The sequence below is a fragment of the Lissotriton helveticus genome, chromosome 9, assembly GCF_964261635.1.
Source record: "Lissotriton helveticus chromosome 9, aLisHel1.1, whole genome shotgun sequence".
Lineage (NCBI taxonomy): Eukaryota > Metazoa > Chordata > Amphibia > Caudata > Salamandridae > Lissotriton > Lissotriton helveticus.
The window spans coordinates 330786308-330806001 of NC_136070.1; the positions used below are offsets into that span (position 1 = coordinate 330786308).

Consider the following 19694-nt stretch of genomic DNA (forward strand, 5'->3'; position numbering starts at 1 on the left):
CTAGGGTCCAAACAACTGGGCCTTTTCTCTTTTTTAGAGGGCTGAGAAGGAGCAAAGACTGTTGGCAGGGTAATGGACTGCCCAACGTGATAAGTAGTCAAGACTTTTGGTAAAAAATACCACTCTGGTCCTCAACACCAGCTTGTCTGGGAAGATGGTGGTGTAGGGAGGCTGCGCTTAGAGAGCCTGGAAGCCAATTATGCGACAAGCTGGAGTGATTGCAATGAGAAAGATAATTTTGAGAGTCAGAAGACACAACAAGCAGCTGTGCATTGGCTTGAAGGGAGTGCACACGGAGACAGGACCAAATTAAGATCCCACTGTGGTTTCACAAACAGTTTTAGAGAGAACATGTATGAGCCAAACACGTAATAAAATGCATCATAACAGTCGATTTCAACAAGGATGAATGGTTTGGGAAATGCAAAAAGACAGAGAGAGCCGGCAAATAAACTTTAAGAGTGCCCATTGCACTACCTTGCCAGACCAAAAACAAAACAAACAGTAAGATATCCAAAAGTTTGGCTTATAAGAGGTCTCTATTGTGGACTCTTCACCAGGTCACACATTTGTCACTGGATCTAGCATAAACAGACTTTGTAGATGGACACCTGGGTGCGAGGATGACAACCAAAACCTCAGATGGTAGACTGAAAAGTTATCCTACATCGCTCAATCAACATGCATGGAGCGGTAGAGTGTGCAGGTTCTGGTGCAGAACCCTGTCCTTCTGCTGCCCAGAACATCCTCCCAAAGCAGTAGCCTAATCGGAGGGCAGATGCTCATGCCCAGATGTTCCACATGACACACTCTCCTGGTACAATCTGGAGCCACTAGGATGACTTGGGTCTGGTCGTTCCTGATCTGCTTCTGAACTCTGAGCAGTAAAAGCAGGGGTGGAAGGGCGTACAGCATCCCTGTCCTCCCTCCATAGCCTAAATGCATCTCCTAACAAGAGTGTTCTTGGTAATTCCAACGTGCAGAAGTTTTGGCGCTGCACATTTTCGATGGTGGGGAAAAGATTCCGCCAGGTGGTTCACGATCAGGCATATGCCCCAATTCTGCAGCCAAATACAAAGGTGCAGAGCTTCTTGAGACAAGCTTAAGGGCCCACTTTGCCCTAGGCCAGTGTGATCATTTTTTTTTTTACGTATATTTTTTATTGAGATGTTTTTTACAACATTTAACATGTATTAGGCCTCGCTTTGTTGTTGCCGGGTAGTAGGCCAAACTGGCCGTGTGGGTCGCTGTACCATTCTGGTTTACGTATGTTTGGGTGTTCCCCCTATCCACGGTCACAGTATGAGGAAAAGAAAGTGTGAGAGGGGGCAGGATAAGAATCAAGATAGAGATAGAGAGGTAGCATACAGGAAGTTTTACTGTTTATCTCGTTTATTTCTTGATCCTGCGGGGGGAAGTTTGAGCTCCGCATGGTTTGTTTTGAAAGGTCTATTCACGGCGGGTCGTAAGGGCCTAGGGATTTGTCCAGAGACTCCCACATTTCCCTGTACGGTTTCATTTGTCCTTCCATACGAAGTTATTCGTAGGGCCAAGATCTAAAATAGATCTAAGGGCTTCCATCCTTCTTTGGCATGAGACAATAGTGGGAGTAACAACCTGACCCGTCTTCTGAGGTTGGATTCCTCTTGATGACCCCTTAGGCCAGAGAAGCCTGCACCTCCTGCAGCTGGATGGAGAGGTGGTCCTGTTAAAGCTTCTCTGATGTAGGAGGAAGCTGTGGTGGGTCGAAAAGAAATGGCATGGCATAACCTTGATAGGCGATTTGGGGATTCAACTGTGAGATTAGATAGACTGTCATCATGAGAGCAAATCTGATCCTACCTCCCACAGGCTGGGTGTGCAATCTTAAGTGCAAACAAAAGCAGCTTGGGGGTTGATGCTGCAGGGGCTGGAGATAGAGAAGAGTGGTATCCCTGGTCACTTGGACGATTTCTGCTGGATCCCAATCCTCTGCTACAAAAAGGCTGTGGTGGTGGGGTCCGGGCGTTGTCTATATACAGCCCACTGGAGTAAACTCAGGAACTGTCATGACGAGGAAATTGTCATACAGGGAGGGTTGGTGAGGCCCAAGGATGCACCATGGCTCTACATTCCTAAAAGTATTTGAGGGCAGAATCAGCCTTTTCTCCAAACAGGCGGGACCCATCAAAAGGCATATCCATTAGTGCTGCATGCACATCTCCAGAAAAACCAGTGGATTGCAACCATGTATGATAACGGAGCACCACACTACTGCCCACTGCTCGGCCAAAGCAGTCAGTAGTATCCAAGCCAGCCCAAATTACATATTTGGCTGCATCCTGGTCGTACTGAATAGTCTGAGCAAAAGAGTCCTAAACCTCCTTTAGGAACGCCAGTAAGCTCTTGTTGACAATGTCCCAAAATGAGTGTGTAGAACAGCCTAGTATGCAGACTGCATTGACCGACCTCAATGGCAAGCTCGCGATAGATTTCTAAATACCTCAGACCTTTTCGACTCCAGTCAGGATCAGTTCCTGGGAATGTATTAGGACTCACTTTGCCAGAGGAAACCTGGTTTACTAAACTCTCAGGACTATGATGTGTAAGAAAATAAGGGTCACCAGATGACAGTCTAGGGTGTATGGCCACCTGCATCAGGTTACGAGTCAGGGCTTCATTACTTGAAGAAAGGGTTCAGATGAGTCTGGCCTAGGATGCAACACCTCAGGACAGCAACAGAGGGCTTTAGTAGGTCCAGGAACTTAGTTGCACGTCTAATCATTACTGCAAATGAAGCACTCTCCTCCATTAGGGGTCCAAGAGGCAAAACACACACTGCATCAGGGAATTATCAAGCCCACTGGCCTACAGCAAGTATATAAATATACATATACACACATACACACTGTCATCATCATAATGTGGAGTACATCATCCTCATCATCACTTTTATCATGATCATGTGGACACAAACTCTGGTCTGAATCGAAGCCAAAAAGATAATGGAGCCTCGGAGGATGGTTCTGTGGTAGAGCAGTCATTTTGTCTGAATCAGATCATAGCGGAACCAGGTGTGGATGAAGCGGAGTCAAAGCACGACCTTGGGTGGGGTTGAGATGAATTCAGCTCCAGGTCGGACACCAGAGTCAGCAGTGGTTAAACCTCCGGAGACATCAGGACCGGCATCAATGAAGAAGGGACCGGCGCAGGTCAAGGAACCGAGATGGAAGTCGGTACTGAAGTCGGTGCAGAACTTGAAGTGAGGTTCAGGGGCTCAGACAGCACCACGGGCAGATCCACAGGCTGTAACCCAAATGGAGCCCCCTGTGGATTTTTGGGCCTTTAAGGCACCAGAGGCAGCCGGAAGGATTGCAAAAATATGCAGCATGGCATCCTTAAAAGCCTGCTGTGGCGTAGTGATGGCCCTGCGAATGAGCTCTTTGATAGGAGTCAGATAGATTGATACCTTGATACCTTCCCGACTTGTCTTTGGACAGAGTGGCAGGATGGGGTTGAGTCCCACTTTGCTATCTTATGCTTCTTCTTCCACTTGGACTTCAACTTACAAGACGACTTTGATTTCGAAAAAGACCAGTAACAGGCTCGGCCACGAGACTGGGAACGGGACAGTGCCCTCAACCTGGAGTGGGATTGACATGAGGTCTACAATTTATTTAGATGTTCAGTGATATACAGCTTTGCTTTCCAATTCTGTGTCATCTTCGGGTGGATGAGGGCACAATCCTTGCACAACTTGGGAGACACACTTTGTGCAGGCCTGCCACGAACATGTTTCTGACAGTCACGGCACAGCTTGAACGCTGTAGTCTTTATCCTATTGCACAACGAACGAGAATTTGATGGAATTCGCCATCCGGCGAAAAAGGGTGCGGAACTCCTAATCCACACTCGAAGGTGCAGAAACAAGGAACTGATGCAAACATGCAAGGATGGTGCTTAAAAAGTGCTCTACTCTGTCACTTCCAAGGTGGAAGAAGGCGACACAGAGTTGCGAGGCACCACACAACCATGCGCAGGAGCACTGCTGTGAAAACTTCCAGATCCAATCTAGTACCTGGGGAATATTCTAAAGGGGAGGAACCTGCTGTTAGAAGTATCCATCAGAAATATTTTTTAAGCAGACTTGCCAAAATGCAAGATTTCTCATCACAAACACATCTAAAATTCTGCTGTCAGGCTAACACCAGGAAGGAAGACTTGGCACACACCTACTCCTAGTGCCTAAGAGACCTTCACTGTCCAGCTGAGAGCACCTGTGAGGTTTTAATGGAAACATATGAGATGTGTACTAGTGGAGAGCACGAACACTCACAATAAGAGTGTGATCTAGAAATAGCACCCAAAAACAAGCCTCCCCGAAAGTACTCAAAACAAATTACTTTTGTTACTTTCATTTAATTCAATAGTCCTCCTGTAACCTATCCCCATAAGGGATTTGAGGAGGTAGCAGACACAACCCTAATAATCATGTAATATTGAGATCAGTGATGGTCACACATCTACAAAAGGACCCCTTATTAGCTGCGGGGGCTGTAAGGGGAGCGGCTAAACGACAAGGTTCCAGCGTTAGAAACACGGACGCACAGGAACGCAGAGTTCCGGCTAGACATGGAAATGGATCTGGTAAATAAAATGGAACACATGCACCCACATTGGAGCAGTCTGTGAGGCAATTATCGGACCCGCTGCGACTCTTGCCTTCATGGTCTCCACACTGAGCATTTTCAAACATTTTACAGGCCCCGTCGCACTGCTGAAACGAGCTGGTTCTGCAGAATAGACCGACGGCAAAAAAAGGCTTTTCAATGTTTATCTGCAAACATCCCCGAGACAATTCAAAGGCCGCAGCAGCTCAAATGTCAGGTAATCTGCAGTCTACACACCTAACGTTTGTTCTGTGGAAGGAGCCAAGCCTGTAATCTTCGGCCGCACCCTCCGGTTGCCGGGGCAGCCGAAGTAAACTTTACCCTGTTTGGTTTGCAGGAGGGCACGGCGGGCAGTGGCTCGCCTGATGTTACCCGAGCCAGGCCGCGGTCTGCTCTCAGGAGAGGGCTTCGGAACAGAGCGAGTTGGGCCTTTGTCAGAACTGGCGGCGGCCATAAAAAAATCATAAACAATTCTAACTTCTAAACAAAAGCCAAGGTAAAAAAAGATTCGTCTTTTCCGTGAATGCCTCTTGCAACATGATCTTAGTTTACAGTAAAATCTAAATTAGCAGAACGAGAACATGCTGAGTTTGCACATAGCAGTGGGGCTATGCTTTAAACACAAAGCATTGCTGGTTAGCACGTCTAAACAACCCTCAACCTACCAGCAGGGCAGGCGCGCAACACCCATTGGGCTCACCGGGCTTCAGCCCCGCCACCCGAAACTGACAGGGATGGTACACTCACACGTATGATATTATATATTCCACCCAACTCACAACATGCACACTAGGTTAGGATAGAAGACAGGATACCACATGTACCCCATACATCTTACCCTATAACAAAAACATCAGCACAATAAATTACAAGAACACAGAAGACCATAAGAAATAGAACGCAAGTAAACTAAAAGAGCACAACTTATTTTACTTCTACACAAATACTGCTGAACATTGAAAGTAAAATAGTATCTTATGATCCACACACCATACAAGAAATAAACTCAAAACTAAGTTTACACACTTTACACAACTGCATACACTGAAAATGGCAACACACACAAGCTGACACAACCCCTCACAGAGGGAACGCAAGTGCTCATCCACGCAGGGCGCACACAATAAAAAATAACCTCCACACCAATAATAAACCACAGCACATGGAGATCACCCCTCCAAACCATGAGCACACATGCATTCCATCCAGTGTAGTAAATATCCTCCACACAAACAGTAGATGGGCCTTCAAACCAGTGGAGTATGCACCCTCCTCGTAGGCAGCACACAGGCACTCAACCCAGGGCGAACGCTCATTCTACGCAAACAGCACATGGGCATACAAGACAGCGTAGTGTGCCCCGTCCAAGCAAATAGCATAAAGGCATTCAACCCAGTGGAGTATGCACCGTCTACGCAAACTGCACACAAGACTTTCAACCAAGCGGAGTACACAACTTCTATGCAAACAGCTGACAGGCCTTCATCCCAGTGCAGTATGCTCTCTCCACACAAATAGTGCATCACAGGCCTCAAAATACCCTGGGGCCCACACTCCCTACTAAACAGCCAAAAGCACACAAATGGGCAAAAAGTGGATACTGTCGCCATGCACCAAAGTACACTCAACACTACACACACTCCCCTCCCATGGTCCCACACATTCATGCAGCACTCAGTAAAATATCGCATGCAACTCAGCAATCAAATGGCAATGAAATTGGGTGTTGAGGTACATGTTCCATAACGCACAAAATGAAACCATACATTTGCACTAAACACCCATGGATGCCAAACACATCTACAGTAAAAAAATGTTTTTAAAGTAAACCCATGCCTATAAACTACCTGACACATTAGTATTAAAAATGCATAAATACTTCATAAACATATTATAAACCCGACATCTTATGATGCGCTTAAATGCTCATAAAAGATTAACTTGCTCAATAAGATATTTTAGATTGAAAGTAAAATGGCTGCAGCTGGACCCGCGATTCCGAGAATCCTAGTTTGACAATTAATCCTCGCCATATAATTTTTGTAATAGTAGTGGGCTTAATTTTGGAGAAAAGCTTCATTAATCTCTAAAATCCAGGCATATTCTCTCTAACGGCAGGCAGTTCCTCAAATGACAAAAAATAATTATAGAACAGACGCAAGTGATGAAACAGAACATGTCTGTCCTACTATAGTTTTGATTTAGCTAAATTCCAATCGCACGAACATCAAGTCCAGAAAGCTGATTGGATATACAACGCCAGTACAAGTGGCATCTGCTTGAACGGAGAGAGCCCTGTGCACCAAACTGCCCTGTCAGGGGAGGAGAGCACGCACAGTGCAGCACTTCTAGTCAAACAACGCCAGTTGAAGTTGCACTCATTCTGCACGATGTACTCACTAACGGCATGACAATGCTACAGCACGCTTTTCTTGCAGTTTAACGCTATCTTCACAGTACAGCTGTACCGAATAAACTCTCTGCGCCGCAGTGCTGCTCATCCTGACCACACTGTGCTGATGCCCCTTGTGATCTTAGGCAGAAGTGAGTCAGACCTTCCAAATGCAAAACTGTAAAACCCTTGGAATTCTCTGCTGGATCAGAACTCCCCAGCACCAACCAGGACCTCTGTCTCTCACCTAACAATGCCTCAATTAAACTGAGTCAGAAGCCACTCGGCAGCAGAACAAGACTGGTGTGCCTTTCTTAATGAGCACTTCTCAGCGCTCCCTCCTTCAGCACACTCATCCTACAGCGGCTGTGATCTGCTTTGGGACTGCTGGGTCTTCTGGCACAGGGGTGCTCATTCTGAAGCTTGGCAGTTAAATGCAGGTTCGAATCAGTTTCCTTCAAACACCTTTCGTTTTCACATGTCGCCAGTTACATTTCGAGGTTGCACACTTGGCAGGAACACCCAGGAGACAGGTAGGCATTAGGAACAGATAGTTTACCAAGCAATAATTTACAAATACGGGAACCCCACCAGGAGCAAGGATGTAACCAGCTCAAACCCAAACTGTAGACAGAAATTCCAACTAACAGGGATAGACCACTCACACTAATAATATCACACATTCCACACTAGACTAGAACATAGGACACACCAGGTTGGATCAGAAGACTCAACACCATAAAAAGCTTTTTGTTGATACTGCGCAGTATTGGCAACAAGCATTTGCAATGCAATAGGTCTCGCATTTACTAGAGTTTGAGCTATTGGCATTGTAGATTACAATGCCTTTTATTAATGTGTTGGTTTAAAAAAAAAAAAGGCATTGTCATTTACAATGCTAATAGCATAAACTCTCGCAAAAGCGAGACCTATTGGCTATGGCAATGCTTGTTTATACATTGTTGGTACCATGTTTGCTTGCGGGAGACCAGTAAGTAGCTACTCAGCTTGTTATTCATTGAGAGGGAGTTAGAGAGAGGTGTGTAGAGTGAGAGAGAGGTGTGTATAGATAGAGAGAGTTAGAGAGATGTGTGTAGTGCGAGTGAGAGAGGTGTGCAGATAGAGATAGAGAGAGAGAGGTGTGTAGATCGAGCATGCACTCTTTTGGATTTGTACTAAAATAACAAGCCGGTGCCCACCCGGCATTTGCCCCAAATTGCGGCGTATTTCCACTTGTAGCGAGTGTCACCTCACTTTATAATTAAATTCTGGAGGGAGCCTACCCCTTGTGTGTCCCCCCGCATCACCGCCGCAGCCCGGGACAAACCGAACATCGCCGCCGGCCTGCGACCAGGAAGTCAGGCAGGCCGGGCGGGACAACCGGAAACCGGAAGTAGGAGGGCGGGAGCCTACCCCGCCTACCCCGCCTCCCACGGAAGAGCCGCGGCTGTTTTGAGCACCGGAGCAGGCAGGAGCCTACCCTGCGCCCCGGTGCACTTGCCCTGAGAAGGAGGGAGGAAGAGTCCTGCTGCCGGCGCCTTCCACGAGTGAGCGAGAGCCCGTGGTAACCGGCATAGACGAGCCCTGCAGCTGCCGATGAGAGGAGAGCCGCCGCACCAAGGAAGCCGGTGAGTGAGGAAGGCGCCATTTGCACTAAGAGCTGCGGCGGGGGGCTCTGTATGTGTGTGAGCGTGTGTGTGTGTATGTGTCTTGGAGTCTGTGTGTATGCGTGTGTGTTTAAAAGAGGCCGATGACTGTGGGGGGGGAGGGGGTGTGTGTGAGCGAGCGAGTGTCTGTCTGTCTGTGTGTGTATATGCGCGCGCATGTGTGCCAACTTCAAGAAATCGGAGCCGGGGATGTGCACGGCGCGGCGCGGGGCTGGACGTGCGCGTTCGCGCACCCAAATCCAAAAGGAAAAGCTCGTAACACCCTCTTGTCCCTAATTCCCCCGAGACGGCTGACTTAAGTTGTCGAACTGGAGCATCCTATCGGATGCACTCCAGCTCGACCTAAAAAGGAAAAAGAATCAAGTCCGCGCAGATGCATGCATAAAAATCATAATGCGACGGAGGTCCATAAGGATGTGTGTGTGCACATGAATGTGCACGACATGAAGTATCCACCATTTTGCTAATTTTTTTTAACCTGTTCCAAGATGGTGAATCCCACTTGGAGACGTGAAAAAAACGAAAGCATAAATGTGCGAAAGTGCTTTGTAAAAACTAAACAGCCTTGCAGCAAATTGCAGCTGAAGACAAAGCAAATAAAGTAAAAAAAAATCAAGAGGAACATGTAAGGAGAAACGATTTTAGGAGAGCAATGAGGAGTGAGCAGAGGAGCAACATGAAAGGAAATAAACTAAAAGACAGAGTTTGGGGAATCAATGGACAAGCAGGGGGAGAGGGACGAACATGGAGAGCGATGGGTGCAGGTAGTTGCAGTGGAAGCAGCAAAGGAGGGAGAGCGCAAGAAAACACATGCACACTCTTGGAGGGCGGAAAGTCACTGAACAAGAAGCAAACCAACGGGAGCGAAAAGAAAGTCAACTAATGGTAAGGCAGTGACCTGGCCCAAATGTCACTGTTAAGTTCTGGTAAGTCCGCAAAAGGTCTTTCAACAACATATGACTGAAATGCTGCCCTTAGGCAAAAACCAATGAATGCCAGTTAATTTTAGCAGATTATTCCAGAGGGCAGTATGACTGTATTGAGGCATGTCCAGCCCTCCTATAACCCAGTGATCCTAAGGATTCCTTGGAGAAATAGGAGCACAATAGTGGTTATGAATCTGCACCTATTTTAAGAGAACTCCCTGCTTAGAAAGGAAATGTGCTTCAGCTGCGTTACAATTTTATCTAAATTATGCAGGCTATGTTAAAGGCCAAACCACGGTGGTTGGTATGGGAAGAGGCATACACGGTTGCATTTTGGTTCTAGAACATATTGCCTAGTCGCATAATGCAAGTCAGCAGTCACTCTCAGGGGCTGGTAACATCTTGGTGGCAAGGTGATCCTGAAAAGAAGCAGGGAGAGGGGAGCGCTAATGGTATTACAGCTAGGTGACTGCTCTGCAGCTGTTTAGTTGGGGAGAGGTTTTGATGATACTATGACTGAAGGAAGGGGCACCACCTGACAATACAACTTAGGGACAGGGATCGGCTGACATTACATTTCGAGGAAAGGAATTTCTGATTTTATATCTGGGAGTATCTGTGTCAGCTGATATAAAGGCGGAAATAGGTCGGATCTGCTGCTATTGAAGTTGAGACAAGGGGGTGGGGTCAGTGGATAGATCAGCTTCGGGTCAAGGATCTGCAACTTTAGACAGCAAACCCATATTTTATTATTTTTTTAAGTAAAAACGCATTGCATTTAGTGAATCCAAAATCAAGGGTGATCACTGACATTGTCCTAAACATCATTCGAACCATAACATGAATGACTTGGCCCTGGGTGTGCAAACAATCAGGCCTTCATGGTCTTTTTAAATCTTTCTCATAACAGAGAAGGTAGACCCCCAATATCTCCTGGAGGAAATCTAACTCATGCCAGGCATGTATCTGAATAGCAAATCATTCCAGCCATGCATTTAGAATTGCTCTTTAAGGACAGTGCATGTCAACGTATCTAGTATTGGCAGATTCGTCAGGAGGGTTGTGTGCGCATTAAATTAAATTGTGCTTAAAATGAACAAATATTCCACAGTTGGACTGAATGCATTACTGAATGTAGAATGTAGGACTAACAAACATAACAACAAAGAGTCAAATAACATATTTGCAAATAATAATAAGAACCTAGCCTAAACAATCCCCCACCCCGCCTCCCAATGTCTAGTGAGGCATATTTCAGTACTAGGCCCTTAAATATAATCTGCTCCTGCAAGTTTGGTAAGCGCAAGAGGCAGCTTGATAGGAGGACAGTGTGTCATCAGGAATACCTATGTCAACAGACTACCAAAATAAAGGAACCAGTTTTGCACCCACAAAAAAATCATACTCAGGTCTCTCTCTCTCTCTCTCCCCCCACCCCCCCAAACCCCTCCCATCCCCTCCCCTGCAACCTCTCCTGCCCTCACCTCCAACTGTGATGGCTTTTCTAGACTACTAACTTATCAGGTCATTTCCTGATTTTTCTGTCAGACCAGCTTGATTCTGATTTCTGTAGCGAGAATGGAGCAGGAATCTTTGGTTCTCACCAAACATTCATCATTGCCTTGTTACATATATTTGCAGGCATTCATACATAGACTTGGGTGAACTCAAAATAACAAACAAGTTAGAGTGCAGCAAGTCATCCATAGAAATATCATGACAATTCAAAAAGCTAAAATATCCCACACTAAAGAATAAAATCACATAAATTAAATCGTCACTATTGCATCTTTTTAAACTGATGGGGCGGAGGTGCGTCAACATCAACCACGTAAATGAGTAGTCATTTTGATTGTGAAAGCTCTAATAATCAGAGTGCTAAAAAGTAACCATTGCAAACAACATGCCAGCAGCTAGACATTTTAGAAGCATCTTTGATACTGGTGCAAAAACCGTGGGAATAGAGGCCGACAGATCAAACACACCATTACCGCCCGCAGAGTGTTGCCAAATGAAGTTATCTTATTGCTCAAGGAGAACTAATCCGGTGAATACTCCTCCTACAAGTGAGCGGTGGGTTACACAGCTCTGTGTCACAACTAGCATCAAAGCAATATAGGCAATCAATATAAATGTGCAAACAATACAAATCATTTAGGAGAAATAATAATTTTAAAACATCCATAGACAACAGGACAAGAGGAGCTACTAATCTATACTCCAATCAGAGACATTTGCAAAGAAACTCTTATATCCAAGAATCAAGGAGCTGTAGTGCCAAAAATCCTCCTCTTAAGTCACTGAAGATGCTAATACAATCACGACTGGATAGCTTTTCCCTAAAAGATCATAGCAAATAGCAATCAATAAGCAGCATTTATTTTAGACAGGAAACCAAAAGGCATAAAATGCAAGTAAAAAGTTAAAACAACCAAAGTCTAAAGAGCCAACAGTTCACTGCGCTATGCACTGCAGCTGCCAATCATTCCACCAGGTGTAAGTGAAGCACAGAGACAAATGATGGAGCAAGATTACCCTAAAAAGCATTAACAACCTACCTTGGAGAAGTACTCCATTCCTCTTGAAGAAAGCGCTCACTGGCCAAGAGGGAGGACCCGAAGTGCTAGAAGTAAAATGAAACACAGTGTTAAGGGCAGGTTTAGATGTACAAGCTAAACACATTTCAACACATAGCCACAATGCATTTGTGGTACTGCCCAAAAAGATTACAGGAGGCAGTTATCGCGGAAAAACATTAGCATTTTTAAAATACCTGCTAATATATTGAGTACAATGCGTTACAATGACCCCATTTCTGTCTCAGTCAAAGACCATTTTATGGGAGAAGCCACTGCGCTTTGCCATGTATCAACACCTTTACACCCTGTAATCCCAACCAGTGGTGCAATTCATCCGATCTGTAGGGTTTATGTTCTAAGGTCTTGCATTAGCAAAGACCTTTTGTTTTTAGTAAAATCATATATATAATATACTAACCTAAAGGGGCCTTCAGCCATCTCTATTCTTCTATTGGTCTCTTGTTATGTTCTTTAGATTTTCTTCAATCCAATACAAGTGACAGCATAGGACGCTAGCTCAGCCCACCTCAACTATTTGTTCATTAACCGCAAGTATTGTCATTCTGCCCTATCATAAGTATCACATTTACACAAAAATTAGTTCCCTTCAGTGCCAAGAACTACTATGACAATCTGTGATTGAGACAAAAATCATTTTTGCTTTTTCTAAATGTGTTTTTAATATTGGTGACAACCCAGCAGCTCCTACAATAACTTTTATTAAACTATGACAAAAAAGGCACTGACAACTTCAAAAAGCTGACCGTCAATACCACACCGATTAGCTTTGACAATGCTTGTAAAATTGAGCAAATCATTTTGAAAACATTTTTACAAATTCAGTTCTCTGGTTATAACCTTTCGGATCAGCTCTGTGTGGACTGCCTTTGGGCCAGGAAAAGAAACCCAGCTAAGTGCACACCCTTAAGGTTCATTAATGGCATTTAGTGTGCCATTCCATCGAGGGTGATTAAAAACGTGGGTATCCTTGTGAACGCTCACTTATCATCGGAGCCTTAAGTCTCACTTTGTTTAGCCCTAATATTGATCTTGTCCTGTACTAACTGTACTCCCTGAACATGGACTGCGTGATCCCCATGCTTCTAGAGATTAAATGATGCCATGGCTCCAGAAATGACAGAACAAAGCAAAGCACCGACACCAACTATACAGGAAGTGATCACATTGATTTTGGGAGACAACAACTACACTGACAGTCTGTGGACCAGTGTATTAGATGTAAGTCTCTATGCATAGACCACAAGGCAATGCGAAGGTCCCAGATTCTGACAGGACACAATACAGCCACCTGAACGCGATCCAACCCTCCCAAGAGAGTAAACCAAAGTAGCAGGAGTAGTTTATTTTCATGGTCCCAGAACCAGTGGACTCTGCTTTACTGCGCAGGCTACGACTTTCAGGAATATCTATCCATCCTTAACCCCTTCGGCGCTAATGACAAGGTCAGCTCGTCATGGGCGTAACCTGCGCTACGTGGATGACGAGCTGACCTTGAAACGTAACGCGGGATTTTTGAAATCGCAGCGGGAAAACCGATAGCGCGCATGCGGTTAATAGTAAAGACCCGTTACATACTCTGAAACACCTGAGGACATGGTTCACCCTAAAGTAGAAAGCTGTACCACCTTCAGAATACACACTAATTTACACACAGTGGTCTGTTGAGCGTGAAATAAGTGCAACTAACAAAACAACTTATTAGCACTACCAGTACAAGGCTGATTTATTTGTCTGCCAGTCAGCTCCAGGAACTGCGGCCAGAATTCAGAGCAGAGTTTTAAGCTTCTTCACCAACCCTACCCATGTGCCAACGCTTCTCAGGGGTCAGATTCAGAACATCCTTCCTAAGAGGCTGCACAATACACTTGGTCCCACATTCGAATGTATGGTTGACTACAATTTCACTCTGCTCGCTTCATAAATAACATGCTAACTCAACAACATGCCATGCATTGCAATACTCAGAGTTCAATGTTATGATCAAAACAAGCACTGGCAAAGCCAACTGATCTAGGTTTGCTGTGCTAATGCAAGCAGCCCAAGCACATTAAGCTAGGAGTGCAAAGGGAAATGTGAGTGTGTGGCATGTGGGAGACCGAGCAGCGCACAAGAGAAAGAGGGAGGGGCAGTAAAGAGATAAGAGAGGGTGACGGGAAGGGGGAACGAGAAAGGAAAAGGGGAAGGAGGGATGAGACAGATACAAGTGGATGACGAAACAGTAAACAAGGAGCACCTGGGAAAGAGGGAATAACGGGACGGAACAAAGCAAGACACAAGGAAGAGAGTGGACAAAGGGGGCTTTCGTTGTGAAACAGTTTCTCTAGCACTGTAATGCAAGCACTTGAGTGAAGGCATAAGGATACACCCAAACTAGCGTTAGGTGGGATGAATATTCTGATGGGCTGAACCAAGTTGTGATTCACCCACTGGTTTGAGGCTTGGTCAAAGAGACTGGTTGAAAGGAGTGAACCAAGGTCTACTGTATGTATATTGTGACCAAAAGGTCTGTTTGACAACTGCGAGTATACCTGTTATACATTTCCACCTTGCAATTACTACTAAATAATATAAGCCTAGCTTAAAGCCTTGGTGCCACCTATAGGGAACCTATAATTATGTTTCTCATTGCTATGGAAGCAGATTCAACATGACTCAGTGTACTTGGAGTATTTTGGGACAAGGGCTGAGAATTCAGGCAAAAGATGTCCACATATTCTGTACCACCTAAAAGCATCAGGTCACTAAATGAAAGACAAAACGCAAGGAGCCAGACGCTCTCAAAAGCTCTCCCTCCAGTCATGAGGGTACAACAAAAATGTTAAACTTTCTGAAAACTGCTGAAAACTGCGCTGGGTGGACTAATAATCTGACTGAGCATCAAGACCTTACAAGTAGTGGCAAGTAACACTGAATACCTGGATTTATATTGGTTCTGATAGCTACAAACTGAAGTCCTCATCCTCTGCTCTACCCCCTCCGCATGAGACGACTCCTGGTGGTCCCCCGCCCTTGATAACCCATCCACCCCGATAGACCATGCACGTAACCTAGACATCACACTGGACTCATCGCTCACTATGAATTGCCAGATCAACAGCGTCTCCTCCACATGCTTCAACACCCTCCGCATGCTATGCAAAACATTCAAATGGATACCCTCCGACTCTAGGAAAACGGTCACTCACGCCCTCATCACCAGCAGACAGGACTACGACAACACCCTCTATGCTGTTATCAACAAAAAACTCCTCTGCAAACTCCAGGCAATCCAGAACATAGCAGCCAGACTAATCCTATCCCACGACACAACTACATCACCCAACACCTCCGCGACCTCCACTGGCTTCCCGTTGAAAGAAGAATAACTTTCAAGCTGCTCACGCACGCCTACAAGGCCCTCCACAACATCGGACCACAGTACCTGAACAACCGCCTCTCCTTCCACACCCCCAAGAGAAACCTCTGCTCAGCCGACCTCTCCATAGCCTCCTTCCCACGCTCCTACAGGACCAGAGCAGGTGGAATATCCTTCTCCTACCTCACAGCCAAGACCTGGAACAATCACCCCTTTCACCTCCGGCAAAGCATGACACCGAACCAATTCAGGAAAGACCTCAAAACCTAGCACTTCGAATGACCCCATCTCAACTGCGAACACCCTCCCCACCCCAAGTGCCTTGACATGCTACCGGGTGAGTAGTGCGCTATACAAACCCCTGAGTGATTGACAAACTGTCCACCCATTACCTATATTTCCCCCTCCACACAACCAGTGGTAAATGCTTAGCCTGAAAATTGACAGAAGTAGAACCAACATCTAACGACTAATTAATGTGGGTTTATGACCTTACACTCACCGAATATCCTTGCATAAATACAGATCCAACCAATAATATGCACTATCAGTTAACAAAATGTGTGCAGAGTGCTCTAAAGTGGCCAAAAAGTAAAACGTGGAGGGAATATAATACACAGAAATGAATAAAAAACACAGCAAACAAACATGTTTCAAGCAATGACAATCACCTCACGTCAAAGCCCCAGGAAAACACCTTTTTAATGTGCTCTGCGTATTTATACATCCGCTTAGAACACTGAAATCTTGGAGGCTCCACAGAAGACAAAGGCGTTGCTCTGAGCTATTGACACCAATATAGGTACATGGCCATCAACGCTCCGATGGCCCAACATGCAACCTCAGCCTCTCCTGAAGATCTGTGTTGTTCTGCAGAGAGGTGGGAGGTGGAGAGACTGTGGTCGTTGGAAGGAAGAGATAGTTGCCGCTGACCCCTTCAAGCGGCTCCCACTGTCTTGTATGACCAGCAGAAGTCAGGAGGGAGAAGCACCTGTGGCCCATCTCCGCCTATGTCCACCCTTTCTGAAAAGTCAATCAGTTTGGTATATAAGGACCCTGTATCTCATAGTCCTGGACTTTTCCGTAACACCCTGATGCATTCTGGGTGTTGTCGTCTTATTTTACTTCCATTGCATTAATTAGACTAACACATCTGAATTAATGATTTGTAGGTGAGAAGTTCAGGTCTGGAGACAGTGCCCGTAATGAACTGGAGAGAAGTGGTCACCCTAGTTTGGCAGAAACGGCGTTTAAAGAAGGGTTTGACCTTACAGCAACATCTTGAAAACTATTCCAGCACAGTAGTGTGCAACACTACAGCAAGAAAGGGTTAACATCCTTACTGTTTCTGCACTCATTTACTCCTTTGCACAGAATTCTGTACTTTGCATTCTTAGTTCTCATGCATTAGTTTACTACTGTGTGCACAATATTACAGTTGGTGTGCTTAGTTTACCTGCATTATTCTGTGTGCAGAATCCAATAGCAGGTCTGCTTTTGCCTACTGTGTCCAGAGGGCAGTATAGTTAGTATATGCCTCCTATACCTTCAGTCACTTGTGACGGTGCTCAAAGTCCATTATTTGGGAGTATTTACTACTTCTGTAATGGTTTACTTCAACATTCAGAATCTAGGAGTCCCTGCATGCATTTCTTTACTCAAATCTATTTTGGTAATTTGGAAAATGTTCACATTGTCTCCTCTTAATTACCTAATTATAGATGAAACGCAAGTTGACACAGTTGGAAATGGGTTTACATAACCAGATCTGCCAAATATACCAGGATTGATATCGATAGTCAATATGGCACTTAATATATATATTTTATTATTTCTGGGAAACTTTGAGTATTTTTTTTAACAAAGGTGAGTAAATACAGAATGGGAAATCAAACAAGATTTCAATCATGGTGGTACTTCCATTACAAATAAAGAACTCTGCAAAGGATTAATATGTTGGTTCGTGATATTTTAAAAGCTGTATGAAGCCGACGTGATATTACAACATTCATTGTACATATATGAAAGCTAAATCTCTTACTATTACTCGTGTGGGAATTTATTATTATCATTTATAGATTATATGGCCTGTATCTTACGTCAACAGGAAAAGAGACGGGTGATAAGGCATATATACCATTGTTGAGAAGCGATCTGGGAAGATATAGCACTTACATTTTTAGGAATAAATCCCCCCAAATTCTCTGCATTACACGGTGTTTGTTTAGTTTTCATCTTCCCTGCTGTGCTCATTAGCTAATACATAAAAAGCTGGTTTAAACGTGCATTTTCTTGACAAAGAAATAAGTGTGGTTTTGGTAACCAAGTTGTTTTTCTTTGTCATGGCAGGAGCGGTCGGTGTCCTCTGTATTAGGCCCTTCATTAGTCTCATGATATGAACTGCGTAAATGGGACAACTGGTTAATTGATAATTGTAAACACTAGGGAACAACTGCAGCCGCACACGGACTCCAAGGTGAGAACTACTAACAGCGTCCTGAAAATAGCACGCTGAAAAAAACTTGGCAGGGATTAAATATCCCTCCGTCCCCGGGCACACACAAATACTCTATGACTGGTGTTACAGACAGTAAATTATCCGGTCTTAAAATATACCTCATTGATTGTGTACACGTACACTACCCCCACACACGTTTCAATTAGCTTTATTCGAAAAGTTAAAAAAACGTTTCATAAAAGCATGTACAGTACAGAGCACAAAAATAAAAAACAGTTACATTAATAGATTTCATTTTGTGAAAATTAACATAATTTAAACAAAGATTAAATCAATAAATCAACTAAACATTAAGGTCAGGTGAGTAAGATAAATTTAATTAAAAGTGGGAGCAAATCGGCCACTCAAGACATGACCAGTTCTGGCCCTCCAGATGTTGTTATGTTCTTTTTGGGAATGCGGCAAAGGATGGGAATTTCTGGGATAGAAATCCGTTAAACTCCAAGTCGATATAGGTCCATCTCCTAACTGAGGATGTCGAGAATGGAGGTATGAGACGACATGCCTGTTCCTGAATTTGACAAGTACCAGGTCACCCGCAATGTTTTTCGGGAGGGGTCCTAACCAACCCACCCTTCTTACGCTAAGTATGGTGCCATCAAGGTTGGGTGGGAGAGATCTGTTTTTGGTTAGCCAAAATACTACCTTATTTCTTAGCTCTTGATTGTGCTCATATTTCCCCAGTGGGAGTTCTGGTACACCGGAGATGACGCACGCGAAAGGAGCGGCCTCCGGTGGTAAGTTTAGGTGTTTGGTTTTTTGGGGGATATTGTCAAGGTTGACCTCTAATCCCTTGTGGAGTGACCTTTTTCCGTTTGGCCCTTTTCTAGGCTGGGAACTCTGTGAAGGTGTAACTGCCTTAGAGATGTTTGGGTTTTTACTGCATGAGGTTACTGATTTTTTGTGAGTGATCTTACTTTGAATGGTGGGGTAGGGTATTTGTGTGGGACCTGGATGTAATAGACGAGAGGTACATAATGGCTGGTTGGGTCCTGCCTTGGTTCTTAGTAATAATGAATTTGCCTTAATTGCTTCCTCAACCCCAGACAATCTATCCCCCAAGCTTGTCATTTTATCAATTAGCGGAGCAATTATGGATTTTATCAAAATTTCAAACGAGGCCAGTAGGGTGGCGTTGGTAGATTCTTTAGATTTTTCAAAGCTAGGAGTATTAGGAAGTGGGGAATTTGTGGATTTTTTGGTCTGTCTCCCCAAGTTTCGAGCCCCATCCTTCTTCCTTCTAGCTGGGGACACCAGGTTGGAGGGAACCTGAGTAACAGCAGCGCTGTAGGCATTTTCCTTTGAGCATGTAACATGTGGGGTAGCCTGTGGGGTTTGGATAAATTGAGATGGTATTCTAGTCCTAGGGCTAATTGTTGGTGTAGGTGAAATAGGAGCTCTTGATTGAGAAGTTTCTAATGACACCGGTACATATGAGGATCTGCACATGTTATTTAGCTCCTCCAGTAATGAAAATACTTGGGTCGTAGCGGGAGTCTGTGGAGACAAGCAGACACTCGGAGAACTAATCATAACCACCGTGCTCTCAATCCTCTCTAGTTCACGGGCAATAGGGAGAACAGAGCT

At 44.8% G+C, this 19694-nt stretch overlaps 1 protein-coding gene across 14 annotated transcripts in view; it reads right to left on the reverse strand.

Moving 5' to 3' along the window:
* FOXN3 (forkhead box N3) overlaps positions 1-19694 on the reverse strand; it is an 884367-nt gene that overhangs the window by 153726 nt on the left and 710947 nt on the right. For all 14 annotated transcript variants that reach the window (XM_078660028.1, XM_078660029.1, XM_078660036.1 and 11 more), the window contains one exon: positions 12193-12257. In XM_078660028.1, the coding sequence (XP_078516154.1) occupies positions 12193-12257 (65 nt within the window). The remainder of the gene's footprint in view (positions 1-12192; positions 12258-19694) is intronic.